The 20913-nt window shown below is 53.6% G+C and overlaps 1 protein-coding gene and 9 non-coding genes across 10 annotated transcripts in view; all 10 read right to left on the bottom strand.

Moving 5' to 3' along the window:
* The window catches only part of arid4a (AT rich interactive domain 4A (RBP1-like)), a 27631-nt gene extending 6718 nt beyond the window's left edge, over positions 1–20913 (bottom strand). Inside the window, exons 1-23 of the mRNA XM_056589955.1 lie at positions 20181–20913; positions 20016–20062; positions 19480–19590; positions 18228–18293; positions 17681–17771; positions 16605–16684; positions 16122–16219; positions 15145–15277; positions 13121–13200; positions 12934–13010; positions 12657–12832; positions 11943–12015; positions 10748–10842; positions 8967–9064; positions 7933–8182; positions 6865–7247; positions 6588–6758; positions 6134–6218; positions 5524–5713; positions 5075–5134; positions 1565–3805; positions 1282–1386; positions 280–447 (exon numbers count right to left, since the gene is read on the bottom strand). Of these exons, the coding sequence (XP_056445930.1) occupies positions 280–447; positions 1282–1386; positions 1565–3805; positions 5075–5134; positions 5524–5713; positions 6134–6218; positions 6588–6758; positions 6865–7247; positions 7933–8182; positions 8967–9064; positions 10748–10842; positions 11943–12015; positions 12657–12832; positions 12934–13010; positions 13121–13200; positions 15145–15277; positions 16122–16219; positions 16605–16684; positions 17681–17771; positions 18228–18293; positions 19480–19590; positions 20016–20062; positions 20181–20184 (4882 nt within the window). The 5' untranslated portion in view covers positions 20185–20913. The remainder of the gene's footprint in view (positions 1–279; positions 448–1281; positions 1387–1564; positions 3806–5074; positions 5135–5523; positions 5714–6133; positions 6219–6587; positions 6759–6864; positions 7248–7932; positions 8183–8966; positions 9065–10747; positions 10843–11942; positions 12016–12656; positions 12833–12933; positions 13011–13120; positions 13201–15144; positions 15278–16121; positions 16220–16604; positions 16685–17680; positions 17772–18227; positions 18294–19479; positions 19591–20015; positions 20063–20180) is intronic.
* LOC130383358 (small nucleolar RNA SNORD53/SNORD92) lies at positions 4254–4334 on the bottom strand. The gene has a single exon (XR_008895797.1). It is a non-coding gene; the product is annotated as a small nucleolar RNA SNORD53/SNORD92 (small nucleolar RNA).
* On the bottom strand, positions 7454–7534 carry LOC130383357 (small nucleolar RNA SNORD53/SNORD92). The gene has a single exon (XR_008895796.1). It is a non-coding gene; the product is annotated as a small nucleolar RNA SNORD53/SNORD92 (small nucleolar RNA).
* On the bottom strand, positions 8427–8504 carry LOC130383361 (small nucleolar RNA SNORD53/SNORD92). Its single transcript, XR_008895800.1, has one exon. It is a non-coding gene; the product is annotated as a small nucleolar RNA SNORD53/SNORD92 (small nucleolar RNA).
* LOC130383367 (small nucleolar RNA SNORD53/SNORD92) lies at positions 11444–11521 on the bottom strand. The gene has a single exon (XR_008895806.1). It is a non-coding gene; the product is annotated as a small nucleolar RNA SNORD53/SNORD92 (small nucleolar RNA).
* Positions 14272–14352, bottom strand: LOC130383348 (small nucleolar RNA SNORD53/SNORD92). Its single transcript, XR_008895787.1, has one exon. It is a non-coding gene; the product is annotated as a small nucleolar RNA SNORD53/SNORD92 (small nucleolar RNA).
* Positions 15677–15757, bottom strand: LOC130383351 (small nucleolar RNA SNORD53/SNORD92). The gene has a single exon (XR_008895790.1). It is a non-coding gene; the product is annotated as a small nucleolar RNA SNORD53/SNORD92 (small nucleolar RNA).
* On the bottom strand, positions 17025–17105 carry LOC130383353 (small nucleolar RNA SNORD53/SNORD92). The gene has a single exon (XR_008895792.1). It is a non-coding gene; the product is annotated as a small nucleolar RNA SNORD53/SNORD92 (small nucleolar RNA).
* On the bottom strand, positions 17974–18055 carry LOC130383350 (small nucleolar RNA SNORD53/SNORD92). The gene has a single exon (XR_008895789.1). It is a non-coding gene; the product is annotated as a small nucleolar RNA SNORD53/SNORD92 (small nucleolar RNA).
* Positions 18598–18678, bottom strand: LOC130383352 (small nucleolar RNA SNORD53/SNORD92). The gene has a single exon (XR_008895791.1). It is a non-coding gene; the product is annotated as a small nucleolar RNA SNORD53/SNORD92 (small nucleolar RNA).

Genomic DNA, 20913 nt, shown 5'->3' with positions numbered 1-20913 from the left:
CCTGCCTAGAGGCCTGCCTAGAGGCCTGCCTAGAGGCCTACCTAGAGGCCTACCGAGCCCCATCACATGCCTGCCCAGAGGCCTGCCTAGAGGCCCACCTAGAGGCCTGCCTAGAGGCTGATCACAGGCCTACTATGAGGCCTACCGAACCCCATCACATGCCTGCCTAGAGGCCGATCAAAGGCCTACTATGAGGCCTACCGAGCCCCCTCACAGGCCCGCCCAGAGGCCCGCCCAGAGGCCTACCACTCCATCACAGGCCTGTCTGCAGAAGCTTACCGAGCTGGAAGGACCACTTGTAGGTCCGGTGCGGGGAGGACATCTGGGGGGAGCGGCTGGGCTTCCCCGCCCTGGAGAGAGCCTGCTTCACGGGGGTACACAGCTTGGTCTGGTCCGGCAGCAGGGGCGGGTCCGGGGCCGAGGGGTCCTCGCTGTCACTGCTCTGGGCTGCTGGGGGAGAAGGCCGCCGTGGGTGAGCGGGGCGACACTGACCTACATCCACGTGGCGCCCTTTGACCTCCTCAGAACCCGTCCTCGGCGGGTTCAACGTTCAGTCGTTAAATTAGGACACCAATTAAATGGTCCCGTATTACCACCTGGTGCGAGTCTGATTAGCCGTTACAGGTGGGCGTGTCCACCTAGATGTGTGCTGGATAGATCAGTCGACCAGCCTACCCAGTGGACTGCAGCAAACATTGCTCATCTATCCGTCACACATCTAGGTGGACACGCCCACGGAGAGAGAGCGAGGCCGAGAGACAGAGAGAGAGAGGAAGGCAGCGAGAGAGAGGCCGAGAGACAGAGAGAGGCCGAGAGACAGAGAGAGAGTGGAAGGCAGCGAGAGAGAGGCCGAGAGACAGAGAGAGGCCGAGAGACAGAGAGAGAGCGGAAGGCAGCGAGAGAGAGGCCGAGAGACAGAGAGAGAGCGGAAGGCAGCGAGAGCGAGAGCGAGAGAGAGAGAGAGAGAGGCAGCGAGAGCGAGGCCGAGAGACAGAGAGAGAGCGGAAGGCAGCGAGAGCGGAAGGCAGCGAGAGCGGAAGGCAGCGAGAGCGGAAGGCAGCGAGAGCGAGAGAGAGAGAGAGAGGCAGCGAGAGCGGAAGGCAGCGAGAGCGAGACAGAGCGAGGCAGCGAGAGCGAGAGAGAGAGAGGCAGCGAGAGCGAGAGAGAGAGAGGCAGCGAGAGCGAGAGAGAGAGAGAGAGAGAGAGAGGCAGCGAGAGCGAGGCAGAGGGAGGTTAGAGGGAGGTTAGAGGGAGGTTAGAGGGAGGGAGAAGGAGGCCCACCAGTGCCGTTGCGGTCCGTCTTGCCCCCGGCGTCGGTGCTCTTCTGGCTGCGTTTGGCCTTCTTGGCCGACGGGTTCTGGTTCCCGTCCAGTAGCCGCTTCTGACCTGAGGGTTCAGCAGGAGACACGTCCTTTAGAGTGTAGCGGGGACAAAGAGTGTGTGTGCGTGTGTGTGTGCGGTGGGGACAATGCGTGTGTGTAGCGGGGACAAAGAGTGTGTGTGCGTGTGTGCGGTGGGGACAATGCGTGTGTGTAGCGGGGACAGAGTGTGCGTCGGTCTGTACCCCGGTCCTTGCCCTCGTAGGGCGACAGGTTGGGCTGGTCTTCCAGGCCCTCCTCCTGGAGGCGGGGCTGGTCCGCTGTGGGCGGGGCCGGGGGAGGGGGCGGAGCCGGGACGGGGCTCTGGTAGAGCAGCTTCCCTGAGGGCGGCGCCTTCTCCTTCTCATCCAGGTCGTCCAGGTCCACCTCGTGGCACACCAGGGCCTCCGGGTCCATCTGGGGGCCCATCTCCTCCGGCGCCGCGCTCTGCTGCGGCTGGGCCTGCTGATGGAGCTGCGCGGTGGGGGGGCCCTGCTGCGCGGGGGGGCCCTGCCGGTGCTGTATGGAGAGACTCTGCTGGGCCTGGGGGTGGAGGAGCTGCTCCGTGGGGCCCGGTCGCGGGGCCGGGTGGAGGACGGCCCCTCTAGCGGCCGGCGGGGGCGGGGCTTGCTCCTCCCTCCACTCCGCCCCCCTGGCCCGGGCTTCCGAGGGCGGGACAACCGCCACCTGAGCCAGGATGTGGGCGGGTCTGGGGGGCGTCTTGGGCAGGACGTGGGCGGGTCTAGAGGGCGTCTGCGGCAGGATGTGGGCGGGCCTAGGGGGCGTCTGAGCCGGTCTCGGGGGCGTCTGAGCGAGCACCGGAGCCGCCCTGGGGGGGGTCTGGGCCTGGAGGTGGGGCAGTCGGGGGGTCACGTGGCGCGGGCCGTCCTGGGGGGGCTGCTCCAGGCGGACCTTCTTGTCGGCGCCGGGCTGCTCCAGGGCTTTGCGCTTGGCCATGTTGACCATGTTGCCCCCCCACAGGGCCAGCCCGTCGTCGTCGGGCCCCAGGGAGTCGTCCTCGGGGGCCGAGTCCGTGTCCGAGTCCAGGGAGGGGGGGGGCTCCGGGGGGAGGTGCTGCGCCGGCAGGCAGTGCAGGACCACCATGGGCTCGTCCTGCCTCTTCAACAGGCCGCCCCGCAGAGGAGACAGCGCCAGCTGGCTGGCGTGAGTCACGGCACCGGTGGGAGTGGTCACAGCGTGGGTGGGAGGAGCCACCGCGTGAGTGGGAGGAGTCGTATGGTTCGAGGGCGGGGCCATGACCTTGGTGGGTGTTGCCACGGCGGCAGGGGGCAGAATCCTTGTGTTTTTGGGCGAGGTGACCGCACTGGTGGGAGGGCTCACTGCTGTAGTGGGAGGAGTCATGGAGCTCATGGGTGGAGTCATTCTACTGGAGGGCGGAGACCTTGTGTGGCTGGGCGTGGTCATTGGGCAAGGGGGAGGAGTCATTGTGTGGGAGGGAGGGGTCGTTGAACTATTGGGCGTGGTCATAGTGCAGGTAGGCGGGGTGATTGGCCTGGTGGGCGAGGTCATTGAGATGGTGGGCGGGGTCATTGAGCTGGTGGGCGGGGTCATTGAACTGATGGGCGGAGTTTTTAAGCTGGTGGGCGAGGTCATTGAGCTTGTAGGCGGGGTCATTGAGCTTGTAGGCGGGGTCATTGAGCTTGTAGGCGGGGTCATTGAGCTTGTAGGAGGGGTCATTGAGCTTGTGGGAGGGGTCATTGAGCTTGTGGGAGGGGTCAGTGAGCTTGAGGGCGGGGTCATTGAGCTTGTGGGCGGGGCTCTTGGTGGAGTTTCAGCACCAATCTCTTTTGCACTTGACCTGCGACCTTTGGGCTTGGGAGAGGCTTCAAGAGACAAGTCCAGCTGCTTATCCGGGAGACAAGGAGACATCTTGAGGTGGCTAGGAGAAATCTTGTGGCTAGGAGACATCTTGTTGTGGCTTGGAGACATCTTGAGGTTGCTAGGTGACATCTTTCGGCTAGGAGACATCTTGTTGTGGCTAGGAGACATCTTGTTGTGGCTAGGAGACATCTTGTTGTGGCTAGGAGACATCTTGTTGTGGCTAGGAGACATTGCACCCCCAGATTCGGGCTCCTCCCCCCTCTGAGGCTCCTTCCTTTCTGATTGGCCCCTGTCCTCTTGCTCCTGAGGGACACTGGGACATGGGGTTGCAGCAGCGGTAGCCGGTTCCACCGTTGCCGTAGCAACGGCCGTGTTGCCAGCGGGGGGCAGAACGTCCGACCCGCTTAGCTCCGCCTCCTCCTTGAGCCCCTCCCCCGAGAGAGCAGTGTCTTCCTTAAGGTCCAGCTCCTCCTCAGGCTCCTCCTCTTTAAGCTCGGCCTCAGCCTTAGGCCCCTCCTCCTCCTCCTCGTTAAGGTCCACCTCCTCCCGGAGATGGGGCGGAGCATCCTCTGACCCGCTGTCTTCCGACGAGTTCCCAGAATCCTCTGCGGTGAGACGGAATACACGTTAGTATTATTGTAACTGGTTTCAATACATTTTTTAGCAATGTAGTAAGAGAATGTGTAGGGGTGAGCGGTGAGTTAGGGATGGGCATCGGCTCATGACTCATCAGTACCAGTATCCCTGTAGCTACAACCGAGCACAAGAACACAGCATCATCGCTATAGAAACAACCTGGCAACATCAACACAGCATCATGGCTATAGAGACAACGCCACATCGCTGGAGACATCTAGCAACAAGAGCACAGCATCGTTGCTATGGACGCAACCTAGCAACAGAGATGGAGGCACCACCTCTACGGATTACCTAGAGGTCGTTTTCTGAAACATCCAATTCCTTCTGATAAAACAGTATAAGTGCCAGTTATTATAAGTCTGATCTGGTGTACCAATAGTGAGTTAGCCAGTGTGTCTACTGTCTAGTAGTGCGTAGGTCCGATAGCCAAGAGAATTGTGTCGTCACGTGAATTCAGTCTTTTATGCGAAACCATTCTCAGCGTCATCACTCCTCCTGCACAACCCCCAGCTCTTACATTCAGAAAGGCAGCCACACAGCCAGGCAGCCACACAGCCAGGCAGCCACACAGACAGGCAGCCAGAGTTATAGCTGGTAACCAAGCAACAAGAATATGATGGCCGTGCCCTGGTGTGTGTGGAGGGATAGGCACAGGGCACAGGTGTGCAACATGGGGCCGGATTCTGCCTGTCCTTCAGAAGCAGGAGGACCACTTCAGAATTGAAGGAAGGATTTGCATTTTGTGGCCATGAATAGAGATTAGATCTGGAGGGACCCACCCAAACTCTAGCAGGTGCAAAAAAACAACCAATACCAAAACAAACAACCGATTCATATGCAACCGACTGTTTCCCTGTCCAGACATATATCCGAGGAAAGATGGCAGGCTTCCAGTTTAAAAGCATTTACCCAAGCTATTTCTTTTGTTCTCCACCTCTGTAAGCTTCAGCGAGCTCAAGGACTAGTTCTGTGGTCCTTGGTTATGCTGTTGGCGTTGAGCCTCCAGCAATTGATCCTGTCACTATACTAGAAACTCCAGACACAATTAAACCTTTTACTTCTAGAAGAAAGTAACAAATGTCTGCCGATTCCTTTCATGTCTAAATGTTGTCCGCCAATGGACAGAGGGGAGCATCAGTAAGGGGATTGATATGTATCGTGCTTGCTAAGGGGTGTCAGTGTGTGTATCGTTAAAGTCCCAAAGACCGCCGTCCCTCGTGTGCGCCGCGTCTCACCGTAGGAGGGCCGGTCCGAGTCGTACACGCCAGACATTCTGTTGCGCCTTCGTGGGGTTTCTGTGGAGGAGGAGGCGTTACTATACCGCACCGGAAGCCCAATAACAGACTGACTCTACAGAACCCTGACTGATAGAACCCTGGCTAGCTAGCAGACTGATTCTACAGAACCCTCACAACAGTCTGACTATACAGAACCCTAACAGACTGCTTCAACAGAACCCTGACTAATAGAACTCTGACTAGCTAGCAGACTGATTCTACAGAACCCTAACAACAGACTGCCTCGACAAAAACCAGGCTAGCTAGCAGACCGACTCTGCAGTACCCTGGCAACAGACTGACTCTTCAGAACCCTAACAGCAGACTGACCCTACAGAACTCTAACTAATAGAACCACGGCTAGCTGGCAGACTGCCTCTACAGAACCCTAGCTGGAGGCTTCTTACCGTCTCCGTTGGCCGTGGTGGGAGAGCTCTCGTTCCGGCGGCCCTGGCCGTCGCTGCTGGGCGTCTTGGAGAAGCTTCGGACGGAGCTGGTGGAGGGAGGGGTCCGCGTCTGGGGCCGGCCGCGCCTCCCGCTCCCCGGCTTCATCAGCCCCTTCTCCTCCTCCCCCCCCCGGTCGCCGTCCTCCTTGTTCTGGGGGCGAGACGACAGATCAGCCCCCGCTCTGGAGCCCCTGTCCTAAACATCTAGAGCCGGTGAGCCACGGGTGAGCTAGCCAAGCACGGGTCGGATAGCCAAGGGAATCGTGTCGTCACCTTCATTCAGGGTAGTTTGCGAAACCATGCTCAGCATCACCCCTCCTCCGGCACCAAGCTGTTGCTGTGTGTTTTCTTTCATACGTTTTTATTTTTTAGCCCTCCTGTGCCTAGCTTGACGTCTTGCCGAAGGACTACGGTGGAAAATTAACCTGCTGGCCAACACTGCGTAATAAATCAACATTTCTGTAATTGTGCCATTGTCCTTTAAATGAAAATGAAAATGAAACCCCAGCTCTTCTTCATGGGAACGGTCAGGCGCACGCCCGACGGTTTCCGTGGCAACATGATCCCTCACCTTGAGTTTCTTCCGAGTTCTCCTCTTGGTGGCTCCTTTGTCCACGGGCCAGATGATGCGATCGGCCTTCACCCACTCATCATACCTGCAGAACCAACAGCATCGTCACCACGGTAACATGGCTCCCGCAGTCACCAAGCATGAGCTAGTCCGGCCATAAACGCATTTGTAAACTTTCGACACCTTTTTACAGTTTATTACTGCAAGCCTAGTTTGTGTTCGCCAATAACGCTTCCCAGCATCATGATTGGTCTAAACAAATATGACGCAAAACAACCCCGCTCACCCAGATCTGGGTGCATCCGTCATGAGACTAGAGATGTGACCTAAAGAGGGCTTTGAGAGACTGGAGATGTGACCTAAAGAGGGGCTTTGAGAGACTGGAGATGTGACCTAAAGAGGGCTTTGTCAGACTGGAGATGTGATCCAAGGTGGGCTTCGAGAGGGGTCTGACCTGACGTTCCAGCCATAGTAGTGCACCAGGTAGATCTGGTCTCCGTCATCGCTGTCCATCTTCTTGATGTTGGCCTCGTAGATCTTCTGGCTCTTCCCTCTGCCGTACTTCACCCTGACCTTCGTACCCATCAACGAGTCTTCATCCTCATCCCCCTCCTCCCCCTCACCCCTGAGACAAACACAAACAGTTTATTGTATTAACATGCATAACGGTCTCATAACAACAGAACAGTCCAGAACCAGCGTGCTGCCGCTGCTGGAGGAAGAGGCTCTACCTTTCTCTCCGTCGCTCTACGTCTTCGTCCTCATCCTCCTCCTCCTCCTCCTCCTCCTCGTCCTCCCCGGACTCCTTGTCCGAGTCGTCGTGGCGACGATGGCTGCGTCTCCTGGGCGGTACTCGCTCTCCTTCCCTCTGCTCCTCCCCGCTCGTCTCTCCACTTCGCTCCTCCTTCAGTCGGTCCCGCTCCATCCGGGACAGGCCGTCCCCTCGCTCCTCCTTCAGTCGGTCCCTCTCCATCCGGGACAGGCCGTCCCCTCGCTCCTGTCTGTCCCTCTCCATCCGGGACAGGCCGTCCCCTCGCTCCTCCTTCAGTCTGTCCCTCTCCATCTGGGATATGCTGTCCCGGCGGTCAGACTTCCCTGGCCACCGCCGCCTCCCCTAAACACACAATCACACAGGTTACACACACACACGCACACACACACACACACACACGTAGCCCCTCCTCTACAGGTATCCCTCACCTGGAGGCCCTAATCAAAACAACTAGTTGGTTCTGGTAAAACTGTCAGTGTGTCTGGTTAGTTGGTGGTGTAAGTGATCTTGACTACAAGTGAGGTGGTGTGGTGTGGCCGGTGATGCGTACGGTCAGATAGCCAAGAGAATTGTGTCGTCACATTAATTCAGACTTTAATGCAAAACCATTCTCAGCGTCATCACTCCTCCTGCACAACCCTCAGCTCTAACCTTCAGACAGACAGCCACACAGACAGGTGGACAGAGAGACAGACAGGTGGACAGAGAGACGGACAGGTAGCCACAGAGAGACAGACAGGTAGCCACACAGACAGGTAGCCACAGAGAGACGGACATGTAGCCACAGAGAGAGACAGGTAGCCACACAGACAGGTAGCCACAGAGAGACAGACAGGAAGCCACAGAGAGAGACAGACAGGTAGCCACAGAGAGACAGACAGGTAGCCACAAAAGAGAGACAGGTAGCCACAGAGAGACAGACAGGTAGCCACAGAGACAAAGCCACAGACAGGTGGTAGTCCGGAGAGGAAGACCGAGTCTGAGAGTTCTAACTGGTTGCTATGGTAACAAGAGGCAAGTGACTCACCCTGGGTGACGGGAGGCTCCGCCTTAGACCTCCTCCTCCTCCTCCTCCTCCTCCTCCTCCTCTTTCGCCGTCCGACTCTGGCTCCTCCTTCTCCACGGCGGCCTGGACCCTGATTGGCCCGGGGTCCTTGGGCTCCGCCTCCTCCGGCGCGGGGCTGGCCAGCGCGGAGGGGGGGCGGGGGTTGTTGTGATGGATGGTCCTGAAGGTGATGGAGGCTGAGCGGCAGTACTCCTCGAAGCCGTAGAGGTACCTGAGGACCAGGCACAGGTTAACACACACATCGACACACACGGATCAAACTGTGCTGGTCGGGCGGCGAAGCATCACCTGGTTGACCTCGTCAAAGCGGGAGACGAGTCACAGCCTTTAGCTCGCAGATAAAACTCGACAGGTCTTCTTTTCGTAACACTAGCTTTAGAGGTGTTACTGGTTAACACCTCTAACACGTTACTGGTTAAAGCGTCACGCCGATTGGACGTTCACACAAGCAGTTGTGGGTCAGATAGCCAAGAGAAACATGACATCACAAATCAGTCTTGTTTGCGAAACCATTCTCAGAATCATCACTCCCCATTCCTCCACCTGCTCTACATTGAGTCCTCCACCTGCTCTACATTGAGTCCTCCACCCGCTCTACATCGAGTCCTCCACCTGCTCTACATCGAGTCCTCCACCAGCTCTGCATCGAGTCCTCCACCTGCTCTACATCGAGTCCTCCACCCGCTCTACATTGAGTCCTCCACCCGCTCTACATCGAGTCCTCCACCTGCTCTACATTGAGTCCTCCACCCGCTCTACATCGAGTCCTCCACCCGCTCTACATCGAGTCCTCCACCCGCTCTACATCGAGTCCTCCACCCGCTCTACATCGAGTCCTCTACCTGCTCTACATTGAGTCCTCCACCTGCTCTACATTGAGTCCTCCACCCGCTCTACATCGAGTCCTCTACCTGCTCTACATTGAGTCCTCCACCTGCTCTACATTGAGTCCTCCACCTCTAGGTGACGGAGCACCGTGCCGGCTGGTCTCTTACTTCCTGTAGGCCGTCTTCACGTTGTAGGAGGCAGCAGAGTTCAGGACGGGGATCCCGAGGTCCACGTACACCTGCTTCCACACGGTGCCGCTCTCGATCTGAAACACAAAGGACCATCAGCCTCCGTCTCACACACAGAGAGACAGACAGGCTGACCATCAGCCTCCGTCTCACCCACAGAGAGACAGACAGGCTGACAGACAGACCATCAGCCTCCGTCTCACACACAGAGAGACAGACAGGCTGACAGACAGACCATCAGCCTCCGTCTCACACACAGAGACAGACAGGCTGACAGACAGACCATCAGCCTCCGTCTCACCCACAGAGAGAGACAGACAGGCTGACAGACAGACCATCAGCCTCCGTCTCACACACAGAGAGAGACAGACAGGCTGACAGACAGACCATCAGCCTCCGTCTCACACACAGAGACAGACAGGCTGACAGACAGACCATCAGCCTCCGTCTCACACACAGAGAGACAGACAGGCTGACAGACAGACCATCAGCCTCCGTCTCACCCACAGAGAGACAGACAGGCTGACAGACAGACCATCAGCCTCCGTCTCACCCACAGAGAGAGACAGACAGGCTGACAGACAGACCATCAGCCTCCGTCTCACCCACAGAGACAGACAGGCTGACAGACAGACCATCAGCCTCCGTCTCACACACAGAGAGACAGACAGGCTGACAGACAGACCATCGGCCTCCGTCTCACACACAGAGAGACAGACAGGCTGACAGACAGACCATCAGCCTCCGTCTCACACACAGAGAGACAGACAGGCTGACAGACAGACCATCAGCCTCCGTCTCACACACAGAGAGACAGACAGGCTGACAGACAGACCATCAGCCTCCGTCTCACCCACAGAGAGACAGACAGGCTGACAGACAGACCATCAGCCTCCGTCTCACCCACAGAGAGACAGACAGGCTGACAGACAGACCATCAGCCTCCGTCTCACCCACAGAGACAGACAGGCTGACAGACAGACCATCAGCCTCCGTCTCACACACAGAGAGACAGACAGGCTGACAGACAGACCATCAGCCTCCGTCTCACACACAGAGAGACAGACAGGCTGACAGACAGACCATCAGCCTCCGTCTCACACACAGAGAGACAGACAGGCTGACAGACAGACCATCAGCCTCCGTCTCACCCACAGAGAGAGACAGACAGGCTGACAGACAGACCATCAGCCTCCGTCTCACACACAGAGAGACAGACAGGCTGACAGACAGACCATCAGCCTCTGTCTCCCCCACAGAGACAGACAGGCTGACAGACAGACCATCAGCCTCCGTCTCACACACAGAGAGACAGACAGGCTGACAGACAGACCATCAGCCTCCGTCTCACACACAGAGACAGACAGGCTGACAGACAGACCATCAGCCTCCGTCTCACCCACAGAGAGACAGACAGGCTGACAGACAGACCATCAGCCTCCGTCTCACCCACAGAGAGACAGACAGGCTGACAGACAGACCATCAGCTTCTGTCTCACGCACAAGAGAGACAGACAGGCTGACAGACAGACCATCAGCCTCCGTCTCACACACAAGAGGGACAGACAGGCTGACAGACAGACCATGAGCCTACCTCACACCCACAGACAGAACCGTCAGAAAGACAGGCTGACAGACAGACAAGGCAGAGAAAGACGGAGAGGAACACAGACAGTCAGACTGAGAGACGGAGTGATACAGAACGAGGCGAGCGACGCGGCCCCGACAGAGAGGCCGGGGTCAGGGTCGGGGTGACTCACTTTGTGGCATCCCCCCAGCTGGAACACCAGCCGGAAGAGCTTGAACAGGTTCAGGTCCTTGTAGCCCAGGACGGGGGGCTTGTTGATGGGAGTGCCTGACGGACAGACAGACAGGGAGCCAGGATTAATGGGGTCTTTGAACTTGAATGTCAACTTATTAGTTGAAATGTAAATGGACTGCATTGATGGATTGCTTTTCTAACCAGTGACCACCTTAAGCGCTTTTACAATATCGCCTAACATTCACCCATTCATGCACATGTCACCCACCGACGGCGGAGTCAACCAAGCAGGGGGACAGCCAGCTCGTCAAGGAGCAGTTATGGTTAGGTGTCAGCTAGGAGGAGACGGGGGATCGAACTAACAACCTTCCGGTTACCAGCCAACCCGTTCTACCTCCGGAGCCACATTGTGCCCACTAGGGCGTGATCGATTTTGCTTTGACTCATTGCTTTACTAGTATTGTCTCCACTTCCAGTAAAATCCTAGCCGTCAGAATGGGACGAACAACAGACAATAAAGATATAAAGGTCCAGTATGGAACAGCTGGATATCTGCTCATCAACATCATACGTTTTCAGATCTTCTTTTCATACCACTAGCTTTAGAAGGTGCGACTAAGAAGAAGCCTCGTCAATAGCAGGACAGGTTACTGGTTAAAGCTTCACGCCGATTGGCCGAGCACAGTAGCAGTTTTGGGTCAGATAGCCAAGAGAAACATGACATCACAAATCAGTCTTGTTTGCGAAACCATTCTCAGAATCATCACTCCTCATACAGTAGAGATACACTATGGACCAGTCTGACGGAGGTCCACTATGGACCAGTCGGAAGGAGGTCCACTATGGACCAGTCGGAAGGAGGTCCACTATGGACCAGTCTGACGGAGGTCCACTATGGACCAGTCGGAAGGAGGTCCACTATGGACCAGTCTGACGGAGGTCCACTATGGACCAGTCGGAAGGAGGTCCACTATGGACCAGTCTGACGGAGGTCCACTATGGACCAGTCTGACGGAGGTCCACTATGGACCAGTCTGACGGAGGTCCACTACGGACCAGTCGGACGGAGGTCCACTACGGACCAGTCGGACGGAGGTCCACTACGGACCAGTCGGACGGAGGTCCACTACGGACCAGTCGGACGGAGGTCCACTACGGACCAGTCGGACGGAGGTCCACTACGGACTAGTTACCTCGGTCCTCCATGAACTTGTAGAGCTGTTGCAGGAAGTGGTCTCTCTCTTCTGGGTCTGCCTCTTCTTCAGGCTACACACACACACACACACAAAAAAACACACACAGCTAAGAAACAAGTTCTCCATCTAATAAAGACAGACTGGCAGCATAGTTAGCTTCATGTCTTTTAATTCTAGCCCCTCTAAAGACAGACTAGCAGCAGTTAGCTTCATATCTTCTAATGCTAGCCCCTCTAAAGACAGACTAGCAGCAGTTAGCTTCATGTCTTCTAATGCTAGCCCCTCAAAAGACAGACTAGCAGCAGTTAGCTTCAAGTCTTCTAATTCTAGCCCCTCTAAAGACAGACTAGCAGCAGTTAGCTTCATGTCTTCTAATGCTAGCCCCTCTAAAGACAGACTAGCAGCAGTTAGCTTCATATCTTCTAATGCTAGCCCCTCTAAAGACAGACTAGCAGCAGTTAGCTTCATGTCTTCTAATGCTAGTCCCTCTAAAGAAAGACTAGCAGCAGTTAGCTTCATGTCTTTTAATGCTAGCCCCTCTAAAGCCAGACTAGCAGCAGTTAGCTTCATGTCCTCTAGAGACAGACTAGCAACAGTTAGCTTCATGTCTTCTAATGCTAGCCCCTCTAAAGACAGACTAGCAGCAGTTGGCTTCATTCATGCTCATTCATGCTAGACTAGCTAGTGAGATCCCCCCCATGCCAGTCTCACCTCCTCTTTGATGTTCCTCTTCTTCTTCCCCTCTTCCTCCTCCTCGCTGTCCTTCTCCCGCCCGCCGACCTCCTCGTCCTCGTCGCTGGAGGAGGAGTCGAGGATCTGGCTCATGTCCATCTTCCACAGCTCGGGGACCTCCTGGCTCCTCAGGAAGGACACGGCTGCCTTGTGGCCTGCACAACCAACCAATCAGGACACAGCGGTGAGCCGGGCACGCCGAGCGGTACACGGTGTCCTACGACAGGAAGTGATCCAAGAACATCCTGTACGCTACCTTTCCTGCAGGAGAACTCCGGCCTCGTGATGGCGTCGGCCGCGACAACATGGACGTCTTTCCTGGAAACTGTGGAACTAACGGGGAAAATAATAAAGTTAATCTTTGAACAGGACGTCGGATACGGAACGAGTAGAAAAAAACAACACTTGTTTCACTGTAAACTTAAAAACTTGGCACAACTTACAACTTGGAGTCCGAGAAGGATCTGATGAGACATTGGTCTTTCTTCACCATCATCTCGTCTGAGCAGCTGGGAGACACCACCTAGCAACAAGGACACAGCATCATCACTATGGAGCCCACCTAGCAACAAGGACACAGCATCATCGCTATAGGGACCACCTAGCAACAAGAACAATTACAATTAGGGCATTTAACAGATGCTTTTATCCAAAGCGACTTACATCGGTTAATACACGCATTGACACACCGACGATAGAGTCAACCATGCAAGGCGACAGCCAGCTCGTCAGGAGCAGTTAGGGTTAAGTGTCTTGCTCAGAGACACATCGACACTCGCAGCTAGGAGGAGCTGGGGATCGAACTTGCAACCTTTCGGTTACAAGTCAACTGCTGTACCTCCTGAGCTAAGCCGACACAGAACACATCTTCATCCCTAGAGCCCACCTAGCAACAAGAACAAAGCATCATCGCTATAGAGACAGGTTACACCTCCACAAAGAGACAAGTACCCCTTCCTCTAGAGATAGGCATCCCTCACCTGGAGGTCTTAATCAAAGTACCTAGGTGGTTCTGGTAAAAGTGTCTGGTAAGTAGGGTTGCCGCGGTGTGGACATTTTCACACCGAGTAATACACTCGTGTCAACACCGGTATTACCGAGTATAAACAGTATAAACTTTGAAACTAGGTCAACCGCCATCTTCTCCGTCAACCCTCCTCTCACACTCGGTGACAGCGTATGGCAGCGCGCCAAGTCTTAAAACGTTCTATATATAATAGTATGATATAATTTTATACATAATATCACGGCCAAAAGCTCTGTGTGCCTCCGGATGGCCGTAGCACGGGGAGCTCTCGTAGGGATTGGACTTTGCGGGGTTTGTTTACCGCCGTTGCTATGGTTATCGGTCTTGTAAGGAAGCGCGCCCATTCTCTTCCACACAGAGCAGAACTGTGGCCTATTCTACACATTTTAATTTTCTTAATTATATTATTAATTTTTACTGAATTTTAGGTGTTGCTGGTGTGCAACACAGTAATCGGTGTTGGCCTCAACACCGGTAATACCGTATACCGCGGCAACCCTAATGGTAAGTAAGTAGCATAGGTGATCATAACAATTAGTAAGGTAGCGTGGTGTGGCAAGTAATGCGTAGGTCAGATAGCCAAGAGAATTGTGTCATCACATGAATTCAGTCTTTTATGCGAAACCATTCTCAGCGTCATCACTCCTCCCGCATAACCCACAGCTCTCACCTTCAGACAGACAGCAGCAGACAGGTAGTCAAGAGTTATAGCTGGTTACCTAGCAACAAGAACAAATAACCGCTATACTGTAGAAACAACCTAGCAACAACCCATCATCGCTATAGAGACAACCTAGCAACAAGACATCACCTCTATAACAAAAACCTAGCAACAACCCATCATCGCTATAGAGAAAACCTAGCAACAAGACGACATCCCCGCTACAACGAAAAACCTAGCAACAACCCATCATCGCTATAGAGACAACCTAGCAACAAGAGGACATCACCTCAATAACGAAAACCTAGCAACCACCCATCATCTCAATAGAGACAACCTAGCAACAAGAAGACATCACCGCTATAAGGCCACAACCTAGCAACAACCCATCATTGCTATCGAGACACAACCTAGCAACAAGAACACATCATCGCTATAGAGACACAACCTAGCAACAACACGTCACTATAGCGACACAACCTAGCAACAAGAACACATCATCTCTATAGAGACACAACCTACAACAACACGTCACGATAGCGACACAACCTAGCAACAACACGTCACTATAGCGACCCAACCTAGCAACAAGAACACATCATCGCTATAGAGACACATCCTACAACAACGACATCACGCCTGCTTAATCTGTTAAATACATACGGTATGCACATCTGTATTTTAAGGATTAAAAGACTTGAATAACGAAGCTAGCTAATTGCGGGCGTGAGCAGTGCGCCATGCGGAGCGTCTGTCATGGGGCCGTGCGGCGGTCGTACCAGCGCTAGGTACCAGCCTGAGCGGTCGCTGGTGTCCTGGACACAGCAGACCTTCCCCAGGATGTCGTCCTTCAGCCTCCGCCGGTCCTCCTCGTCCTCCTCGCTGGACGAAGAGTGATGCTCCTCGTCAGCCCTGAACCACACACACACACACACACACACACACACACAGACAAAGAAATACACGGACAGAGAGATGGTTAGAGAATGACAGGGTTAATCGTGGCGGTAGACTAATTAACCATAACTATGTTTTTGACCATCCCCCTTGCCCATCTCTACAGATAGGCAACCGTCCTGCTCCATGTATCTCCTTTGTTCTAGTAAAAGTGCTACCTTAGTATAAGTGTGGTCTGGTTAACCTCTAGTAAGGTGGTCTGGTTAACCTCTAGTAAGGTGGTCTGGTTAACCACTAGCACGGCGGTCTGGTTAACCTCTAGTAAGGTGGTCTGGTTAACCTCTAGTAAGGTGGTCTGGTTAACCACTAGCACGGCAGTCTGGTTAACCTCTAGCACGGTGGTCTGGCTACGCGCGGGTCAGATAGCCAAGAGAATTGTGTCATCACAGGAATTCAGTCTCGTATGCGAAACCATTCTCAGCATCATCACTCCTCGTGTATAAGTATAATCCTGTATAATCCAATTGATGCTACTGGTAAGAGCAGCTGGCCAATTGTTTATCAGTCAGCTCTTCCATGTTGAATACGGTATAGTAAGGAGTAGCATGGCACACATCTACTGCACTGTACGCTTTCATCTTTACCGTACACTCAAATACTAAATGAACACACAACTGCAGTGGTCCAGACCACATAGATGCCCAGACAAGAAAGTGATCCAGCCCAGATAGAGCAGGATGAAATGTATTGCTCCTCTCCAGACCCTGCTGCAGGGCGAACTCAAATCGCCGGCAGAACGGGCGGGGGGTGCCCAGGTTAGGTCCCGAACACAGAGGCCACGACCACAGAGAGAACTTACACAGGCTGGGAGGAGCGTCGGCCACCGCGGTTCGACTTCTTGCCGATCACTGGAGTTCCAAAATGTTCTGGGTTGGTCAACGGAAGCTGGTCCAGAGTCTGAAGAACGTTGAACAATAATCAATAAAACAGCTGATCTAGGGCCTGTAGCACGTTAAACAATAATCAATAACCAATTATACTTCTTCTCCAGGGTCTGCAGCACGTTAAACAATAACTAATAATACAGCTGGTCTAGGGTCTGTAGCACGTTAAACGATAATCAATAACTAATAATCCGGCTGGTCTAGGGTCCGTAGCACGTTAAACAATAATCAATACCCAATAATACAGCTTGTACAGGGTCTGTAGTACCCTAAACAATAACAATCAGTATGAACTAGCAACATCGAGCTGGACCAGGCTATGCGACTTGGGTTGACTTTAGCTGCTTATCTTGCGTGTAGGTCCAGCAGCTGGTTTAGCCGTTAGCTTGTAGACTCACCTCACTCTCTGCAAAGTGTCTCTCTCCCTTCAGACACAGGGACGTACGACGGAGAGTCTTCTCATCACCATCATCAAACACTGAGGAGAGAGACACACACAGACACCCGGTATAAACACTGCGGCAGACCGTAGCTAAAGGTCACCCTCACAAGCGAGAGGTCATGTTCTACCACACCGGAGGACTTTATCGATGAATTACTCAAAAGGATAAACACTGCAGTCTTTGTGTCGGTCCACGATGGGCAAAAAAGGGGCGAGTGCCGGTCTGAGTAGCAACGCAGACCCTCGTATATTCAGACGCAGAAGTGTCATTGGTCCTTTAGCGGATCATGATTCTGCTGAAACTAGTAGCGCCTGGCTGGGGGGGAGGGGGGGTGGAAACGCCTCGACACGAGGTGGTCTAGAGACTGTAGGGCGAGTGCTCAGATAGCCAAGAGAAATGTGTCATCACACGGAATCAGTCCTGTTTGCGAAACCGTTCTCAGCATCATCATAGCGATCGTTAGTACCCTGGCATTTTGTTACTACTAGCTAGTACTAGTGACTCGTGCAGTACTAATTGGTAGTAAAAGTGTTAATACCAGTTGGTAGAACTCATCGTAGAATTAACAAAGGCCAAATATGTCAAGGAGCTCTACTGATAACTGATAACGCCAGGGGATAGACTTGCGCGTTTGCTCCACATGCTCTTGAACAGCGCTAGTGCTCGGTACAATTTCATTGAAACTTTGCACAACGTACAAACCACCTTCCCGTTAGAAGTACCCCCATACGCTCAAAGCTGTGTGTCTGAGTAGGATCTGAGGCTGGCTGTGGGGTGTGTCTCGACTCTGCTCGTTGTGGCTGTGGTGTGTCTCGACTCTGCTCGTTGATGTGTCCGCTACGCAGCCTTCCCGTGGCTCGTCTGGGTGGGGCTACATTGAAGCTCTGCTGAACCTAGTCGGGCTCGGACCAGAGGGAGTCAGAGAGACACAGACACACGCTAAATGTCTGTGTGGCGAAGGCCCCCCCCGCTCTGGAGAGGAGAGGGTTGTTCTGGAGACCGGTGGGACCGCAGAACACCCCGGTACTGACCCACGGTGTACAGGCTGGCGTCCGTCAGCTTGCTGATGACCGCCTGCGTGGAGGGTCCCTCATTGGTCCTCACCTCCACCGTGGAACCAATCTGCAGAACATAACCATGGTTACCCCGGAGCCCTCAGGCCTGGCACAATGTAGCGATCCCAACGGTTTGAGCCTGATCTACGCAGGGAGTAGAACCCTTAACCCTACAGTGTAAGTGCCTTGCTCTACCTACCGATGTAATTTGGCCTCCAGTATAGCACAATTTTTCTGAGGTTTGGGACGTGGAAACCACTAGACATAAGGCGCTCAGATAGCCAAGAGGAATGTGTCATCACATGGAATCAGTCCTGTTTTGCGAAACCGTTCTCAGCATCATCATAGCGATCCTTAGCACTCTGGCATTAAGTTACTACTAGCTAGTAGTAGTGACTCGTGCAGTGCTAGTTGGTAGCAATGCTTCCCCTAACCGTGCAGTGTCAGTGACTTGCTCTAACTACTGAGCTACACTGGGAATAGACCCCCCCCCCCCCCCAACCCTTCAGCGTTGGTGCCTCACCCTCAGCGCTCCTTTAACCTGGTCATCCTGGACCACCTGGGATGTACTCTCCCCCTTCAGGACCACCTGGAGAGGCCGAGGGAGGGAGACGGGCAGAGAGATACACAGGTCGAGAGAGAGACAGAGGGAGGGAGAGAGGCAGAGAGACAGAAGACGCAGGAGCAGGTTAGAAAACCAGCAGCTGGACATGCCGTTCTGGGCGTGACCAGTCCCCAGAGAGAATAACAATTATGGAGATGGTTTACTTAATCACTAGACAAAGCAGAATCACAACGACGAAACAGATCTCTCTATCGGACGACGCTGCTGAAGACATGGGACTGAATCGGCATCACTCCGTTGGACACATGCTTGGAAGACCTGGTTGTTTTTGCTCAGATAGCCAAGAGAAATGTGTCATCACACGGAATCAGTCCTGTTTGCGAAACCGTTCTCAGCATCATCATAGCGTTGGTTAGTACTGTGTAACCACCTTAGTCTGCTAGAGGTCCTGCTGTTATTTTAGTGCTAGTGGGTAGTGAAGCATTAGTGAGTAGTGTAGAACTAGTTGGTATAGTAGTACTAGTTGGTAGAGTAGTACGAGTTGGTAGAGTAGTACTAGTTGGTAGAATAGTAGTAGTTGGTAGAGTAGTACTAGTTGGTAGAGTAGTACGAGTTGGTAGAATAGTACTAGTTGGTAGAGTAGTACTAGTTGGTAGAATAGTACTAGTTGGTAGAATAGTACTAGTTGGTAGACTAGTACTATTTAGTAGAATAGTACTAGTTGGTAGAACAGTCCTTAGTGCTACAGTACTAGTTTGCAGTAGTAATGGGTAGTTACTAGTGTTAAGGGGTGGTGTAGTACTAGATGCTGCTGCTGCAATACTAGTTTGCAGTACTAGGCTCTCCAGTCCTAGTTTGTAGTTAGCATTAGTAAGTAGTGTATTATTAGTGGGAAGTCTAGTACTAGTTGGTGCAGCAGTGCTAGATTGTACAACTAGGGGTAGTGTACTACTAGTTAGTAATGCAGTACTAGTGTGCAGACCTAGTTTGTTCCTAGAGTGAAAAATATAAGAACAGCTAATGTATTAAAATTAAGATTTGGGACAAAGAAAGAATTAGCCAAGGCAACATCTGAAACGTGAAACACACTCTCAGCGTACACTTGAAGACATCACGCGCCAGAGGTGCCCTCGGCACATGTGATGCCTCCGCTCCAGGCTCGCAGCGGGAGACTCAGGGTTGGGGGGGGGACGAGGTGAGGCCGTCTTACCTTCACTTTGACCAGGCGCTTCACAGTCTTGATCTTAGCTTCACAGAAGGCCCCTCTGTACTTGGCGCTGACGTCGGTCCCTACAGTCAGGTAGGCTGGCTCATCCACCGCCTGCAACACACACACACACACACACACACACACACACACACACACACACACACACACACACACACACACACACACACACTCTGAGTCTCCAGAGCCAACCCCTGCAAACACACCAACCCAAACCCCTTCTGCCATCACACTGGTTCACTAAACTGCAGAACAGTTGATTGTTGGACACCGAATAAAGAAGGATTCGAAATCCCAAAAACAAATGTGCAAACTCATCTTGAAATCCAGAACATCATGATAGCCAAGATGGGCTGACACTGGTAAACGTTGTTACTCCCATAAAAATACAAACACACATTTCTGCTGGAATGAAGCTACGCCTCATGACGTAGCCAAACAAATAATACAATTCCAGTCGTATTTCGAAAGGCTAGATTTCAGAAGGGATCGCGCCAGTTTCGGTTTGGAACCCTTACCTTCATCTTAAGGCTATTTGAGGTCGTCCAGCTCGAAGCTTTAATTCCTGAAAAAGAGAGAAATCGGAGTATGGTAGACGTACGAGTTGCAGGAGACTGGATGGCTAACGAACTAGCCATTGACTTCTAGCTCACGCATTCCTTCCCCCCTCCCCTCAGACTCACTCATATGTGGCGGAGACACAAAAGTACGGCGACGGTTCCTCTAGACGGCCCGCACGGCGGTCTAAATCAGGGTTACGGGTCGGTCGTGTCGGTCTACTGCCGGACCGTCACGATCCAGCGTCCGTAGAACCGGGAGCAGGAAGCAACACAATGCGTGTGGTTCCTTCCCGCTTTGCTCACGGTCGGACTGTGTCACGTCGCCATCACAGCCCTGCGCACCATGTCACAGCACTTAGCACTAGTAGCTTAGCCTCAGAGCAGCTAGCTCTAGTAGCTTAGCCTCGGTGCACCATGTCAGAGCCGCTAGCTCGACTAGCTTAGCCTCAGAGCAGCTAGCTCTGGGACTAGCCAGTGAGATCCAGCGGACAGCTGCTATACGAATGTCAAGCTACGATTTCCGTGAGAATGGGTACACGTCGGGAGACTACCCTGAAGACGACCCTTTATGAGGAGTACATCATCCTCCCAGACCCTCAGCGTAGTGCGGACCGGAGCCTAGACTAGAGCCGAGGAGGGTCGCCTCGCTGGGTCCTTCTGGACCAGGGGAACATTAAACATAGCGTCGGGACACGGGGAATAGAGCCCATCCTCGGCGCACTTATGCCCCTCCGAGTCTGATGCAGGACGGAATCATGACACGACCCTCAACCAGAACCACTACCCGGAACCGTCATTATTTATTTAATAACCTTCTTCCACAAAAGGCGCATACATTTCTTCACTGCAAAAACAA

Source organism: Gadus chalcogrammus, chromosome 5, assembly GCF_026213295.1.
Source record: "Gadus chalcogrammus isolate NIFS_2021 chromosome 5, NIFS_Gcha_1.0, whole genome shotgun sequence".
Lineage (NCBI taxonomy): Eukaryota > Metazoa > Chordata > Actinopteri > Gadiformes > Gadidae > Gadus > Gadus chalcogrammus.
The sequence above is the reverse complement of the archived record's forward strand: the minus strand, read 5'-3'. Positions and strand labels throughout refer to the sequence as shown.